This window comes from Cetorhinus maximus, chromosome 1 (assembly GCF_964194155.1).
Source record: "Cetorhinus maximus chromosome 1, sCetMax3.hap1.1, whole genome shotgun sequence".
In the NCBI taxonomy this organism is placed as follows: domain Eukaryota; kingdom Metazoa; phylum Chordata; class Chondrichthyes; order Lamniformes; family Cetorhinidae; genus Cetorhinus; species Cetorhinus maximus.
In genome coordinates, this window is record NC_135879.1 from 65,731,354 (window position 1) to 65,747,334 (window position 15,981).

The following is a 15,981-nucleotide window of genomic DNA, read 5'->3' on the forward strand; positions in this document are numbered from 1 at the left end:
CATCCACTTCCGTTGGGACCAGGCCGGTCAGGTACAGAAAGCCAGAGGCTTCGTGGCCATTGCTGGCTTCCCCCGTGTCCAGGGAACAATAGACTGTACACATATGGCCATCAAGGCGCCAGCAGGTGAGCCCGGTGCCTTCGTCAACAGGAAGGGCTTCCACTCCATGAACGTCCAGATAGTGTGTGATCACAGGATGCTGATTCTACAAGTCTGTGCAAGGTACCCAGGCAGCTCCCACGATGCCTACATCCTCAGGCACTCCCAGGTGCTGGGACTCTTCAGTGCTCCAGCCCGGCAGGATGGATGGCTCTTGGGTGCATGATGCCTCTCCACCATCCAAGAACAGAAGCTGAGCAGAGGTACAATAGGAGCTGCGCCTCCACAAGGGCTGTGGTGGAGAGAGCCAACGGTCTTCTCAAGATGCGCTTCCGATGCCCGTACAACTCAGGAGGCGCACTCCAGTACTCCCCAGATTGTATGTCGGTGATAGTGGTTGCATGCTGCACTCGCCACAATCTTGCGCTGGAAAGGGGAGATGCAGTGGACGATGAAGATGTCGACGTAGTGGCTGCGGCTGCACACGATGAGTCCAGCAGTGAGTCCGAGGATGAGCACGTACAGGGAAATGCTGAGGGGGTAGACACTGACTCGGGCATACTGCAGGGAGGCAGGGACACCCGGGAGGCTTTAATCCAATGAACCTTCAGCTAGCACACCACAGATGGACCTCTAGGACAAGCCTGGGCTGTGGGCTCCATACTCAACACCTAAGTGCAAAATCGACCAGGTCAGGAACAGTAACTAAGGGCATGGTTAATGATGCTGAATGTTCCACAAAGCACTCATAACATTTTTGGAAACTATACACCTGCAGAAGAAAAGAGACACCCTCAGCCATAGTCACATGTCTGAATTTAATATCACAGACAAAGAAACTCCAGCAAAAAAAATAACAAGGGTGTTCCAATTCAAAGCAAATCATAAAGACCTCAGCTCGGGCCAACACAAAAGCACCAGTGAGAAAGCCGTGGTGTGCCTAAGGTGCCTTATGCTTTCATTTACGGGTACTACGTCTTGGTGCTGCCCCATCGCTGGGAGTGGCTTCTGAGACAGCCTGCTGACTCTGCTGTCCTGTTGGCCTCGATTACCTTGGCGGTTGTCCTCTGGCCCGTAGAGCCTGTGCTGGCCCTGCCTGGGAGGGAGCGGCCAGTTCCACAGCTGGCATCTCCCCAGTCACTGCAGCCTCACCGGATGCTACAGTCACTGGCAGAGGAGCGAGGAGCTGCCGCCCTCATCCCGTGTGCCCTGAGAGGCACCCGCAGCGACGACAGGCAGCTGCTGCGCCAATGTGAGGTCGCTTCGGACCTCCCTGCTCACCGTGGATGGATGGGCACCGAGCTGAGAAACTTGGTGCTCAGAGGTCAGTGCTGATGTGAGGGCTTGCTGGTCCGAGTGCGTCCCCAGGAAGCCCTGATGGGTCTCCTGGTGGAGCCTCTCCATGAGAGTCGCCACTCTCTCCATGGAGGATGCATGGCGCTCAGACATGTGGCTCATTGCTTCGTCGATCGTCCGTGTAGACTCCTCCACCATGGAGACCAAGCCAAGCATAGCCTCATGTATCTCCCCCAGATGCTCCTGCAAACCCGGCCACATTTCATGCCCCTGCTGTGTTGCGGATGACTCCAGAAGCTCATCATCAGGCACCGACTGAGCATGCGCCTGGTCCCCTGCAGTCCTCCGACTGCTGGCACCATGGGCACGCTGTCTCTGCCAGCTCCTCCAGCGAGTGTGAAGTGCCCACACCGCTATGCCCTGGGACACTAGCCGATGTTCTAACTCCCACCGAGATGCCAATATCTGCGCTGGTGCCTGCCTGGCAGAGATGGTGTTACCCTGGTGAGACTTCAGGGCCCTCAGGTGTGAGACGGGGCCTCTGCTGCTCCTCCTCCCGGCCCTGCTCCGATGATGCTGAAAGGAAGAACAAGATCATTGGATCAGTTAACATGGAGACAACAACAAAGTGAACCCTGTCCCCCGGATCATTATGCACTCATCCTTCCATAAGCAATGGTCAAGCCATGTTGCAAAATTAAATCACTTAACATTCAGCACTGCTATGGCTGTAAGGAGAACAATGCTGACCTCACTGCTGGGCATAAATACCTGGCCGTGGCACCCCAGCCTAACCCACACCAGTGGACCTGGGCGCATGGCGCCTCTCCAAATCCAGGGCCTCCTGCTCAAGCCGGCTGAGAATGGCCAACTGTGCCTGGCCACTGCCAGTCCTCACACTCTGCAGCATTATGTGCATTCTTCTCCTGAAAATGAGAGGTGAGCATTGATTTGTGCAAATTGCACATGGACTCTCTTCGCGCACGGCCCACCCCAACCAGAGTGGGACATATCAGGACCCCAGTGCCTCCTCACCCCGCTGCTGCCAAACACTCACACAAAGATGCTAGGCCTGTTCCCCACCGCTCCCCTTGGCCACATGCTGACTACATCACATTAGGCACCACATGGTATATCCTTCCATTGCAAGGATGCGCAAATACGTGGAGCGCAGAGGGCAGCAGATGGTTCGTTGCCACGCCACCTTGAAGCTCCCCTCCCAGCATGTCATCACCCTGACTTGGACATGTCCTGGAGTTCCAGCACTGCGCCTAGGTGCAGCTCCTCTAGGTTGCCCCCTAAACAGTAATCTGAGTCTCAGTGTACCACATGCTGCGGGCACAGAACCCATCTCTTCACCACCCTCTCATGCTGACCTCGGCATGGGCAATATCTGCTGGCCCACCCAGCAAAGGACACATGCCATCAATGATTCAATGCAGCCACTACACTCAGACCTGGGAGGTTGGGGAGGGGGTGGGGGGCAGGGAGGGTGATAAAACCAACCTGCTTGGTTAAGTGACCAATGCCAACATGGCACTCACCCTTCCAGAGCGTAACAAGTCGTTGAAGCGCTTTTGGCACTGGATCCAGGTGCGCCGCACTACGTCGCGGGAGCTCACCACCTCCGCCACCTCCTCCCAGGCATGTTTTGTCATGTGGGGGGACCTCCTCCTCCCATCCTGGGGAACCAGCACCTCCCGCCGTGCTGCCACCTCCTCGAGGAGGGCAGCAAGGCAGTCATCGGAAAAACGAGGGGCTCACTGGCCCCCCGCCCTGATGGCCTACCCTCCGGCCTGGCCTGCCCCCCTGGCCTACCCTCCGGCCTGGCCTGCCCCGATGGCCTACCCTCCGGCCTGGCCTGCCCCGATGGCCTACCCTCCGGCCTGGCCTGCCCCGATGGCCTACCCTCCGGCCTGGCCTGCCCCGATGGCCTACCCTCCGGACTTGAATAACCCCCATTGCCCCTCTGCAGAGCCCTTCGCCCAGCCGTTGCAAGCAGCCTTTCCAAGGCTGCCAGGCCTTCCTTTATACAGGCTGCCGGGTCGCCATTGGACCTGGCACGCTGAGTGTGCCCGTCACCGCCCGCCCACTCCCGCTATGCACGGGAGTCGTGAAGTACGCTGGGCAGGCTTTAATTGGCCGGCCTGCATAAAATAGCGGCGCGGACCTGATTGCGAGTGGTGATTGGGCCTGCGCCAGCCTGTGCCCGCTCTGCCCGCCCCCCCAACAGCCAGAAAATTCAGCCTTATGTATCAATTATCTCACAGCCACTTCTTTTAAGACCCTAGGATGAAGCCCATCAGGACCCAGGGACTTGTCAACCCTCAGTTCTCTCAGAAGCTAAGGAGTCTTCATTCCTTTAGAAGATTCAATGGACAGCCCTGGGAGGAACCTTACATTTTAATGACTCTGTGATCAGTTCTGAAGGTCTGAATGAAGACAGAAAGGTGCCAAGATGTCTGTCCATGCCTGCATTTTGAAAAGGGCTTTTAAACTCAATTTAAAGGTTTGAAATCAAATTTTGAAACAGTTTCCTTAAAATCTGTAATTTCATAATTACATATTTGTGACAGTGTACAGGGCACAATTTCAAAATTTGCAGATGTCACAACATTTGTAAGTATTGTGAGCTGTGAGAAGGGTAGTGATAAGCATTTAGAGCACGTAGGTTAGTGGAAAGAATGGAGAAGTGGCAGATGAAATTTCATATAGAGAAGTGTGAACAAAGAATACAGGATACTGAGCTTTATCAATAGGGGAATAGAATACATAAGCAAGGAACTTATGATAAATCTGTATAAAACATTTTTTTGGCCTCAACTGAAGTATTGTGGCTAGTTCTGAGCCTCACACTTTAGGAAGGATGTCAAGGCATTAGGGAGAGTCCAGTGCAGATTCATGAGAATGGTTCCAGGGATGAGGAACTTTAGTTACATGAATTGGTTGGAGAAGCTGGGACTATTCTCCTTGGAGAATAGAAGGTTTGATTTGATAGAGATATTCAAAATCACGAGGGGTCTGGACAGAATAGACAGGGAGAAGCTGTTCCTGTTGGTGGTAGGATCCAGAACCAGAGGATACCAATTTAAGGTGGTTGGCAAAAGAGATAATGGCGACATGAGGAAAAGCTTTTTAATGCAGTAAGTGGTTAGGATCTGGAATGCACTGCCTGAAAGTGTAGTGGAGGCAGATAAATCAAGGCTTTCAAAGGAGAATTGAATAATTATCTGAAGAGAAAAAAATTCGAGGGCTGCAGGGAAAATGTAGGTGAACTGGACTAGGTAAGTTGTTCCTGCAGAGAGCTGACACATACACAAAGGACTGAATGGCCTCCTTTTATGCTTTAACCATTTTATGATTCTATGGTGCTCCCCTCCCTGTTGCTCCCCTTTCTGCTGGCCTCACTTTTCTGCTGCCCTCTCCTGCTCCCTTTCCTTCTCATCCCCCCCCTCTTATGCTCCCTTTTTAATCTCCTCCCTTCTCTGCTGCTCCCCTTTCTTCTACTTCTCCTTCTTCTGTTCTCCTCCCTTTTGCATCACCAATCTTGTGCCCCAGAACTCTTCTGATCCCCTCTCCCTTACTCCCCTCTCCCTTGCTTCCTCTCTCCTGCTGTGCTCTCTCCTGTTCCCCCTGCGTCCTAATTAAATGCAAAGTCACTGAGTTGGGGCAGGCTTCCCAACACTTTTGCATTTCTGTTGATTTTAAACCCACTGCCCCCTCTCCCCCCAGCACCAAAACCCACACCATTCTCCTGGTTAAAGTTCTCCTGCAGAGAATTCCAGGGCAGAGTCTGAACTAGCAAGTGCAAGTTAGAATATTTCAGTGCCAAATCATGTACAGCAATGGAATTTGAAGGAAAGAAATAAAGGAAAGGAAAAGTAAAAAAAAAAAGATTTTAAATGTCTAACAACAATTAAAATCTGAAGGGATACGACTTCATACTTGTAAAAGTTAATTTTCAAAATCATAGAGGTTGTTAAAAAATCACTCACACTGGAATGGTCAAGACATTTTCCGGTGTGTTAAGTGTGTATTTTTCATATAAATACCCCATTCTAAGTTTGTGAATCTTTTCAGTATAATATGGTCTTCTTACTTTCAGTTATGGCAGTTAAAACCCTGTAATACAATGAGAAATCGGTCACTTTTTGTAAGCAAATCTGCTGCTTTAACATAACGACCAAATGCAGATAAGGGACTACATGCTGCTATAAATAGCTTCACTCTAAATTAAGATTACATATGCTTCCTGTCTATTTCTTATTTGACAGCAGTTCTGCCAAACAGATTATATGGTATATTATACAGTTAAGTTTGCTTCAGAATCAGCCCAACGTCTCTGCCTGAAGAAGAGAAAATAAGCAAAACACAAGAAAATCAAAGAAGTATAATCATTTATTTTTGTTGGATTTACCAGGGACAGGATTGTGACTTAGAAAGTACAATACTGAAGACTCACAGGGTAAGAATAATCGTTACATGTTCTTTTTAAGCAGACAAAAATGTATAGAATGAATTGGGATCATCAAAACTTGAGATCAATTGATATTTTCATCATCTTTCTGATTCTAAATGAATGGGTTTTTAGAGGGGCCTAGAAAATAGACTATAATTAAATAGTAATGGCATAATTGTTGAGACAAAAAATGATTAAGTGCAAGTTTAAACATCAGTTATTTTGTCATGATTAACTGATAAAAGGAAGCTGTCTACTGAAATATTTTGACTACTTTGGTGGTCTGAAAATGGAAATATTTCTAAGCATACAGTGTTTTACAAGCTTAGGAAATGGATTGAAAAAAATACCTAGCTATCAATTTGATATGTAGATCTATATAAGGTTAGAAAGGTTTCCACAGTTATTTGCAAAATAATGTAACATCTTTATAATTCAGCTTTTGAGTTATACTATGTCCAATTTTTACAGATACAAACACTGTAAAGGAACTTATTACATTTGATCATCAAACCCTTCAACTAATTCTCAACAGGCTAATTTCAAGGTAGATGTTTAATAAGTAGCTATTTTACATGTTTTTACAAAGCTAATCTTTACTTACAGCTCCAATTTTAGATTAATACCCAAAATATAATTTTTATTGGCTTTATCAAGCACCACTTTTAACAGTTGTAAAGATTTATTTTATGCATCTTTAGAAATGGAATTACCTGAAAGGAAACTAATCTAATTATCTTGTATGATAACCAGGATATGTTCTGGTTCTTGTTGAAATTCATTTTGTAGGTCAAATTTTTCACAACCAATTTGGTGAAAATATAATGGGGCAGGAGTGAGCCGGCAGCAGCTGGCAGGCCTGTGAGACTTTTGTCTTTGGATTGGTCTTGAAATAAGTGTCCAATGCTCCCAACCGAAGGCAACGGAAGTCTGATATCAAAATGCTAAAATACGGCCAGAATCCACGAACATAGTAAGTTGGGAGAGTGTCATCCTGAGCATAATTTAAAGGGAACTGCATCTGATGCAAGCTGAATTATTGGGAAGTCTTTTGTTTACTGTAAACTGGCTGGAGATTTTGGGAGGAATTTAAGCACAGAACATTTGCTCTCAGATTTGCATTTGGTCCCGCAGTTTGCTTGAAGTAATATGATTAAGCAAACATCTAAAGCAACTACCATACTTTAGTTGATATAAAAGGTAAGATGATTTTTAGGTTGCAATTATACATCACTACAGTTTACTGTGCTACAAGAGAAAAAAACATAAGACATAGGAGCAGAAATTTGGCCATTTGGCCCATCGAGTCTGCTCCACCATTCAATCATGGCTGATAAGTTTCTTGGAAAGTGGGGGGGTGGGGGGGGTGGAAGGAAAGGGACACTGAGGATAGTGCCAAGTGCTGAGTGTGCAAGTGACAGCAGAAACATGAGACAGGACCCAGAGGAGGAAAGGATTGTAGTGCTGAAGTAAGGTTGTGCGGGATTTGCAGAGTAAAGAGGTGTAAAAATGTATCTTACCTTAAGCAGCTCTGGCCAGTTCATTGACATTCTTGTGGCAAGTCCCAGATTACTGTATAATCTGATCCATCGAATTTCCCACTACATTTCACATTCCTTCTCAATCCTCACTCTGTTTATTTCTCAGTCCTTTAATTTCATTGGTTAAAAAGATTATACCATTATTCACCAAGGTCTTGCTGCATCATTGTCAGCTCACACTTCTGGCAACTTTTGTGGGAACATTTTTAAAAATCTAAACATGTAAGAACAGTCTAACTAATGGGATATGCTCTGAGGTGCCTCATTCCAGCAAAAGTGTGGCCACCACCTGTGAGTCCCCCTCCAAGTCACTCACCATCCTGACTTGGAAATATATCGCCATTCCTTCACTGTCACTGAGTCAAGATCCTGGAACTCCCTAACAGCACTATGGGTGTACCTACACCATATGGACTGCAACGGTTCAAGAAGGCAACTCACCACCATTTTCTCAAGGGTAACTAGGAATGGGCAATAAATTTTGACCCAGCCAGCAGAGCCCACATCCCATGAATCAATGAATAATAAATAAATAAATTTTGGTTTTATAAACGAAACTGAGTAAAGGGGCAAAATGGCACAGAAAACAAAACAAAAGGAATTGTTTGAGCCAATTGCTTAGCTGCATTTTCAGTATGTTAGTTTGTAAGTGATTGCTTTAAAAAATGGAGAGATTTGATTTCTCAGTTTTCCATTGGTAACTCATTCCTCATTGGGAGTTTTTGTTACTACTTGGTCTGTTCACAATTGGTCACTTGGATAGTCAATTGGTAACATAATAAACTAATAAATAATGTTTGTCATATACTGTAGATCGCTGGGTATAAGTTGACCTGGTGTATAAGATGACCCCAAAAATCATGTTTTTGCATACACTCGGTGTATAAGTCGACCCCCCTTTTCAATCACGACATTCTATACTCCAACTAGTAGTCAGCCTCAATTTTTCACCCCACAAATGGATGTTTTACTTTACCATATCTTATAACTGGGTGCAAGGGACCAAGCAGGCAATACATGCTGTGTTGCGAAGATGAGTGGGAGTTTAAGACAGGCACATACAAAGCAGACTACCATGGTGAACGACAAAAATCATGACCACCCATACTCACACCAGTGATTCACTTTTATACTCGGGGCATAAATCCATCCCCGTTTTTGGAGGTATTTTTTGAGGCTTCAAAGGTCGACTCCTATACCAACATCTACAGTGTGTATGACATCTTGAGACGTGCTTCTCTGAAAAGTGGCATGTGGGACTTGACACTATTCATGTCATTCACATGGTATGTGCTATTACTTCTGCCCTCTGTTTCAATTAACGTAATGCCCCAAACACACCCACCTGAACAAACCAACTATAGCTCCTGAATGAAGGGTCCATTGCTTGTTGTTCACTCGACCCTCTTCGTGTCTTTTTCTTTTAATGAATAATGGTAATGGGGTTTGAGGCAGAGAATTGGCCCATGAAAATTCCTTCCAGCAATATATTCTCTCCCTCAACATATCATACAAATGTAATTAAAAATTGAAAATGCAGAAAAAATTCAGCAAGTCTGACAGCATCTGTGGAAAGAGAAACAGAGTTAACATTTCAAGTCCATATGACTCTTTTTCTGTTTCTCTTTCTACAGATGCTGTCAGACCTGCTGAATTTTTCCAGCATTTTTTGTTATTATTTCAGATTTCCAGCATCCACAATATTTTGCTTTTATACAAATGTAATTTGCTTAATGCTATTCTATTAACTTATTTGCTACAATCTTGCTAAAATTTTCTCCCCAGGTCGATTATTAACAAACACCAATTACTTCAATTTTCACATATATCCTGTGCTCCGAAATTATTGTCTTAGTTTTGTGGCCTCGTGAAAGATATGAAATCAAAGGACAGCAGAAGACCAGCCGGTCCAGCAAACCTATTCTGTACTGTTGTGTTTTAATTTTTGCAAACCATGCATCCTTTTTCTCTTCCTCTCCTCACGTCCCTCCCCACCATCTCCAGCTCCTGGGATAGATGAGAAATAAGGCAAAATCTTTCAGACAATTTAGCATAAACTGTGAGAAATTCCTTTCCAACATACCAAAGATGATTAAAGAAGTTCCAAGAATCCACAGTGACAAATAGACCACCAATACCCACTGACTCTCCATATGCATTTATTTCGGCCATATGCAGGAACTCATCCATACTCACTGCATGAACTGGCAACTTCTTCCATAGGTCAATGACTCGGAAGAGAAATGTCACTTGGCATTTAACCTAGCTATCTGCTTATGCGTTTGTGTTCTCTGGCCCTCCTTAACCTATCCAAATCAAATCACTCATCCAAATGGTACCAACTGAACCCTTTCACTGTCTTAAAGACTGCACTCAAATCTCTTCATAGCCTCTGTTTTGCAAGAGTATAAAACTCAAGCTCTCTAAATCTACAGTAGTAATTAAAGATATTTAAACTAGATATCAATCCACTGGGCCTTTTCTGAATCTTTCCTGGGCTTTGCTATCCCTTAAAATGTGAGGAAACTAAATCCAGACTGGACTGAGTATTCTAAATTCTTAATAAAGGCCTTTTACAAGCATTATAAAATTTTCAATTTCACCCTGAAAATACATCTCAACACTCTACTTGCTTTAACAATAGTCTCACAATGCTGATTATGGGCCTTCAAAGATTCTGACACTAAAACATCCAGATCCTTTTCCTGTTCAGCCTTAACCACAAAACCCTGAGATATATACTTGGCATTTCCCCTAATGTGTTCATAGCACTACCTTCCTCATATTAAATGGCATTTGCCCATTGCCCCCTCACACCTGGATCCTCCCTGTAACCTGTTTTCCTCACCTAAGGTTCTAACACCTGTACAAATCTTTGCAGTATGTATCTGTGAACATGTAGTCAGTTGCTCCAATGTCTTCTCACAGATCATTGATAAAGACAGGGAAGAGCAACATTGCAAACATTGAACTTTGTTGAACTCTACTAGTGGCCAGTTCTAATGTGCAGCTTCTTCCGGACCCTTGCTTGATCCTTCAAGTTGTAGAGATAGCAGGGGTAATTGTCAATAGAACAGAAGACCTAGGCTGTGGCTATAACAGGTGGCTGATTCACTGCCACCAGTTTTCTGCTCCCATAGCACCACAAAAAGAAATATATAGACTCTGGTATTTGCTGAGTAACTTCACTTTATTTGCTGCAAGTCCTGCCGGATCAGAATGCATTACACTAGCACTTACTAATCCATTATGGAGCAGGCTTCACTATTAAAACATTGTTAGCATTCAAATTTTTCTCCGAAACTTAAATATTTTATGGTTGGATTTACAATCTTTTCAACATCAACATTGGCCAAATGGCTTTTTAGCTGCTTTGGGCACATTAAGGGACCATGACCTGTGAGCCTCCCCAACACCTGACACCCACCCCATCAAGACCACTCAACCCCCACAGCCCCCGGGGGCCCAACCAACAATCACCCTGACCACCCTAAATGCCCCGTTGACCACCTGGCCTCTCACCCCCACCACTGACAGCCCGACCACCCAAACCCCAACACCCCACCGAGCACCCTCCCCACTGACCACTCAAACGCCGTGCCCGCACTGACCATCTGACCCCCTCCCCGACCGACTAACACCCCCTGACTGACTGATCTCCCCCGACTGACTGACCCCCTCCCTCTGAACAACCGACACTCTCCTGACCAACCGACTCCTCCCGACCAACTGAACGCCCCCCACAACTGAACCCCCACACCTGACCGCACCCCACCTCCCCCACCCAACAACCCTACCCCACTTACCTTACAAAACTGCCTTCTCCCTGGCTTCTGAAACTGGCTGGATCTTTAAACTTAATGTAAAAAAGGGGAGCATGGCTTCCTTACCTCTGACTCTCCAGCCCTCGACTCAAGGCCTCAGGAACGCACTGCACTAGGCAGTTTTTGCCTGGCCTGAGTCGGAAGTTCGGGCGAGAAAGGAGTGGCTGGATTTCCAGGTAAGAAACTAGGCGTGGCGTGGCAGTCTGACTCTGATTGCCATTTCATGGAATTTCAGAGCCAAAGAGCTTTGACCTGACTGAGTTTTAAGAAGTGGCATACTTTCATTTGTTATTCCCACTGAAATTATTCACAGCTTACCATTACTAATTCTGCAGTTCTGAGTATTCAATATATATATATATTCAAAAAAAATTGCAGATTGACATTCTTGGATCAGGATTTTAATTTTTTAAATATTTTTTTATTTCAGACAGCTCTGAAGGGGAACAATGAGAGCTCCTTCTCTGTGGATCCTTCTTGTCGTGTGGATTTTTGCACAGACAGCTTCCTTTGAAGGGAATGCTCACCAGTACGATGCTTGTCAAAAGTGCAACTCTGACAACTTCTGCAACTGCTCTGGGTTGAATTTAGAGAATGTTCCACGTGTATTGGAAAATGTCTCCGTGTTTGACCTGTCTCACAACAACATCTCACAGATTAAGGACACTGATTTCATAACATACGTGAAGCTCAAAAGACTTCTATTGCAATCAAATCAAATCCAATCTGTTGCTGACCAGGCATTCCAGCGCAACACACAGCTGGAGTATCTTGACTTGTCGAATAATCTTTTGACTCAACTGTCGCCGAACTGGTTTAAATATCTTTCCAAATTACAACATCTCAACATTTTAGGGAATAAATACACAGATTTGGGATCAGGAGGAATTTTCTCAAACCTGGCACAACTCAGATGGTTAGAATTTGGCAATCCTTCTCTATCTCTTCTAAAGAAAGATGACTTTGTAGGAGTTACACATTTAGATGAGTTTATTGTAAAAGCAGAGAAGTTACATGTTTATCAGAAAGGAAGTTTCAGTTCATTCAGAAATATAAGTCATGCTGCCTTGAGTTTGCATGATACATTTCTGAATGAACCAGGCCAAGCTCAGCAGATTCTTCTTGATTTATCGGGATCCACCATCCACATAGAGCTGAGAGACTTAGTATTTCCCGACAAAACAGACAATCTGCTATTTTCCACTGAAGGCAATACATTAATAAGGAAGTTCACCTTCAGGAATGTTTCTCTTACTGACAGTATTGTGGTTAGTTTTATAAATTCAATGAAAAACACAAAATTATCTGAATTAGTAGTGCAAGACTGTGTGCTTTCAGGAACTGGGAAATGGCACAAAATGACTTTCCAAACAAACAACTTTCTACAATCAATAACAATAAGTAATATATCCATTAGAAAGTTTTATTTATTTTATGAACTTTCAGGTATTGGTCCCCTATTAGAATCCATTAAAAAAGCCACATTTACAAAACTAATGATGTTCCTGATGCCCTGCCATCTATCCAGAAAGTTAAAAAATGTGGAGTACCTTGATTTAACAGACAATTTGCTCAGTGATGGTATTATGCCGGAAACTCTTTGTTCAGGAGCTTGGTCTTCTGTGCGACATCTTATTCTGAGGAAGAATGATTTTAAAGACCTGTGTACAATAAGCTCAAAATTATCCACACTTTCTAATCTTACCCATTTAGATTTGAGTCAGAATAGATTTCGCGACATAAAGACTTCATGCAAATGGTCTGAAAATCTACAATTTCTAAACCTTTCGAGTTGTGATATTAAAAGCGTAACAAAAAGTGTCCCTCCAAATGTTGAAGTATTGGATTTAAGTAACAATGCCATCAGCAGTTTTGACATTAATGCGTCTTCTCTCAAAGAATTAAATGTGTCCAATAATAAGTTTAAAATTTTACCAGGTGATGGCTACTTACCAAAGATGGAAATTCTGAAGATCAGCAGCAATAAACTCACCTCACTCACAGGTGAAGAAATCAAGGCATTTAAGAAGCTTCAATTTTTAGAGGCTGGAAAAAATAATTACATTTGTTCATGTGATTTCCTGTTTTATATGAATAATGACATAACAGTGCAACTGTTGGGTGGAACAGAAAATTATGTCTGTGATTCACCTCTATTTCTCAGGGGAATGTTGGTACAAAATACTAAGCGCTCTTTTTTTGACTGTCACACAACATTGTCCCTAACCTTGCTATGCGTTGGCATATTTTTGGCCGTAGCCATTGCTGGGATGATGTGCTACAAGTATCATGGGATCTGGTATATCCAAATGATATGGGCATGGCTGAAGGCAAAGAGGAAACCAAAGAAAGTGAGGAATTATGATCTTTGTTATGATGCATTTGTTTCTTACAGTGAGATGGACTCAGAGTGGGTGGAAAACTTCCTGGTAAGAGAGTTAGAAAGTGCTCATCCACCACTGACACTCTGCCTTCATAAGCGTGATTTCATCCCAGGGAAGTGGATAATTGACAACATTATTGAGTCCATTGAGAAAAGCAGGAAATCCCTATTTGTTTTGTCTCAACATTTTGTTCAGAGTGAGTGGTGCAAGTACGAGCTTGACTATACCCATTTCCGTCTATTTGATGAAAACGATGATACAGCCATACTTGTTCTGTTGGAGTCAATTCCAAAGGAGACCATTCCTCAGAGATTCTGTAAGCTTAGGAAACTGATGAATACGAAAACCTATTTGGAATGGCCACAGGATGAAGAAGAACAGCCAATCTTCTGGTTTAATTTAAGAATTGCATTACAAGGAGATAGCACTGCAAGCTTGTAAATAGCTTCAACATTTTCTTCCTTTAAAGTAAACCTACTTATAAAATAACATTGCCTGAACTGCAGCTGCAGTGATTCCAGAGCTTGGGCCAACCATTAACATAGCATTTATGCAGTGATGTCAACAAGCTAAGTTGAAGGGAATTGTCTTGGAATTGAAATAAATAATAATAATAGACTCCAAATCTTTTCTGCACGGCAAAGCTTATAAAATAATTTTGTGGACAGGCATTCGGAACTTTGGCTTGGCAAGATCAGAAAGGAAGAATAAATGAACAAATGTTTTTGGCTTGACAAACTCTCACACATTCCTTAATCTAAGCTATCACAGACTTCAACACATCTTATTAAGTCTGTTACTGGGAGGTTTTGTATAAAAGTTTCCTGATCCTCAAAGTGATCAAGGGAAACTCCAGAAATCTCTCCCGTCCCAGAACTCTTCTATTCAATTGTGGCCATCAGCTCTCTACTTCTACCTTGGCCTTTGCACTCCAGAATCATTGCACCACCTAAATGCCATCTAGAAAACTGGCAAGAACAAATCAACGGCTTTAAAATAGTTGATGCAGACATCAAAAACTGGCAACCCAAGAGAGCCCTAATTTGGAAAAAGAGAAGTGGTGACACATGAATTGTACTTTAAGGGAAGTGATATACAGCATTATTTCACTTGGACTGAGGAAAAACAATCTATGACTACTAGAAAACTTGAAGTGGAAGTCAAAATGTTGAAGGCATAAAATTGATTGTGCGTTTCTAGGTGGGGAGGTCTGGGGCATGCCCCCCTGGAAAAAAATTACATTGCACGTTAAAAATGATTTTGGTTCATTTTAAAAACTTTTATATTTTACAATTAACTAGCTTTTGTTTTTAAAAAAGGAAAAACAAAGTGATATTTCAACTTTCAATAGAATCACTTATCAGAAAGTTACTTCAACAGTCACTCTCCGACATACAAACATCACCATCCGAATTAACAAAGGTCCTCTTTCCCTTCAGGACCCACAGAGATGCTACATCCCTCTCCACCTTTTCAGAGATACACAATTCTCGAACAATTCCAGTTCATACAGACCCTCGTCTCCTTCTCCAACCAAGCTGCTGCTCTTTTCCCCTTTTCCCTCCATTCAAGCTGGCACTTTGCTTCTTTCCATCCTAGATTTTTTTTAGCACTTTGTTCCAATTCCTCTCCAGTTCACCCCCATATTCTTGTTCCTCTCTACTCCCCTCCCTTTAGTTCTTTCTGCTCCACTCCTTCCCCTAACCCAAAGCCCCACTCTGAGTTTCTCTTTTCCCTCACTTTCAAAGGGCTGCTCACTGCATCTGCCTCCTCTATTCTTTCCTCTATTTACCACCCTTTTCAATGCCATTAACTTTCTCTTTAATCCATCTACATTTTGCTCCTTTTTTGTCTCTCCTTCATGCTGTTCTTCTCTTTACCGCTAAGTTCCAATCTGCCTCCTCTTTCGTTGCCATTTGCTCCCCACGTCCATCCATTTTCCCTTGTTATCCAGTCTCCTCCTGATCCTGCTCTCCCTTTGAATTCCCTTCTCCGTTGTTCCCCACATGCGCTCTCACCTCGCCCTGCATCAACCAAAGCTCATTGGCTATTGTACTTGAAAGATACCAGTCCTGCATTTCACTTATTAGCTGCCCCAGTTTCTGTGAAATTCCACTTCTTGCTATGGTATATGGAAGGGTCAAGCAAGACCACAGCACTGAAAACATGGCAAAGAGGATTGGGAGTTTTGCAATGAATTTGCCAACAGGCTCACTAAGACCATGTTGTGATATTATACCCAGACATCAACAACATCTTGCATTTTTATAGTGCTTTAAGCTAGTAAAACACCAAAAGGCACTTTACAGAAGTATTTCTGCAAAAAATGACACCCAGTCACAGGAGATAGCTTGGTCAAAGAGGTAGATTTTTTGAAG

At 43.8% G+C, this 15,981-nt stretch overlaps 1 protein-coding gene across 2 annotated transcripts; it reads left to right on the top strand.

Moving 5' to 3' along the window:
* Positions 1-5,694: 5,694 nt before the first annotated feature.
* Positions 5,695-14,956, top strand: LOC144680562 (toll-like receptor 2 type-2). 2 transcript variants are annotated; one of them, XM_078541693.1, is made up of 3 exons: positions 5,695-5,860; positions 11,650-12,620; positions 13,619-13,836. In XM_078541693.1, the coding sequence occupies exons 2-3, from the start codon at positions 11,669-11,671 to the stop codon at positions 13,696-13,698; spliced, it is 1,032 nt and encodes a 343-aa protein (XP_078397819.1). In that variant the 5' UTR covers positions 5,695-5,860; positions 11,650-11,668; the 3' UTR covers positions 13,699-13,836. The 2 variants fall into 2 exon arrangements, with proteins under 2 accessions (XP_078397819.1, XP_078397809.1); XM_078541683.1 differs by having other exon boundaries at positions 5,699-5,860; positions 11,650-14,956.
* Positions 14,957-15,981: the final 1,025 nt, after the last annotated feature.

Excerpts from the sequence above, each read along its gene's own strand:
- LOC144680562 (XM_078541683.1), top strand. The coding sequence starts at position 11,669 with ATGAGAGCTCCTTCTCTGTGGATCCTTCTTGTCGTGTGGATTTTTGCA.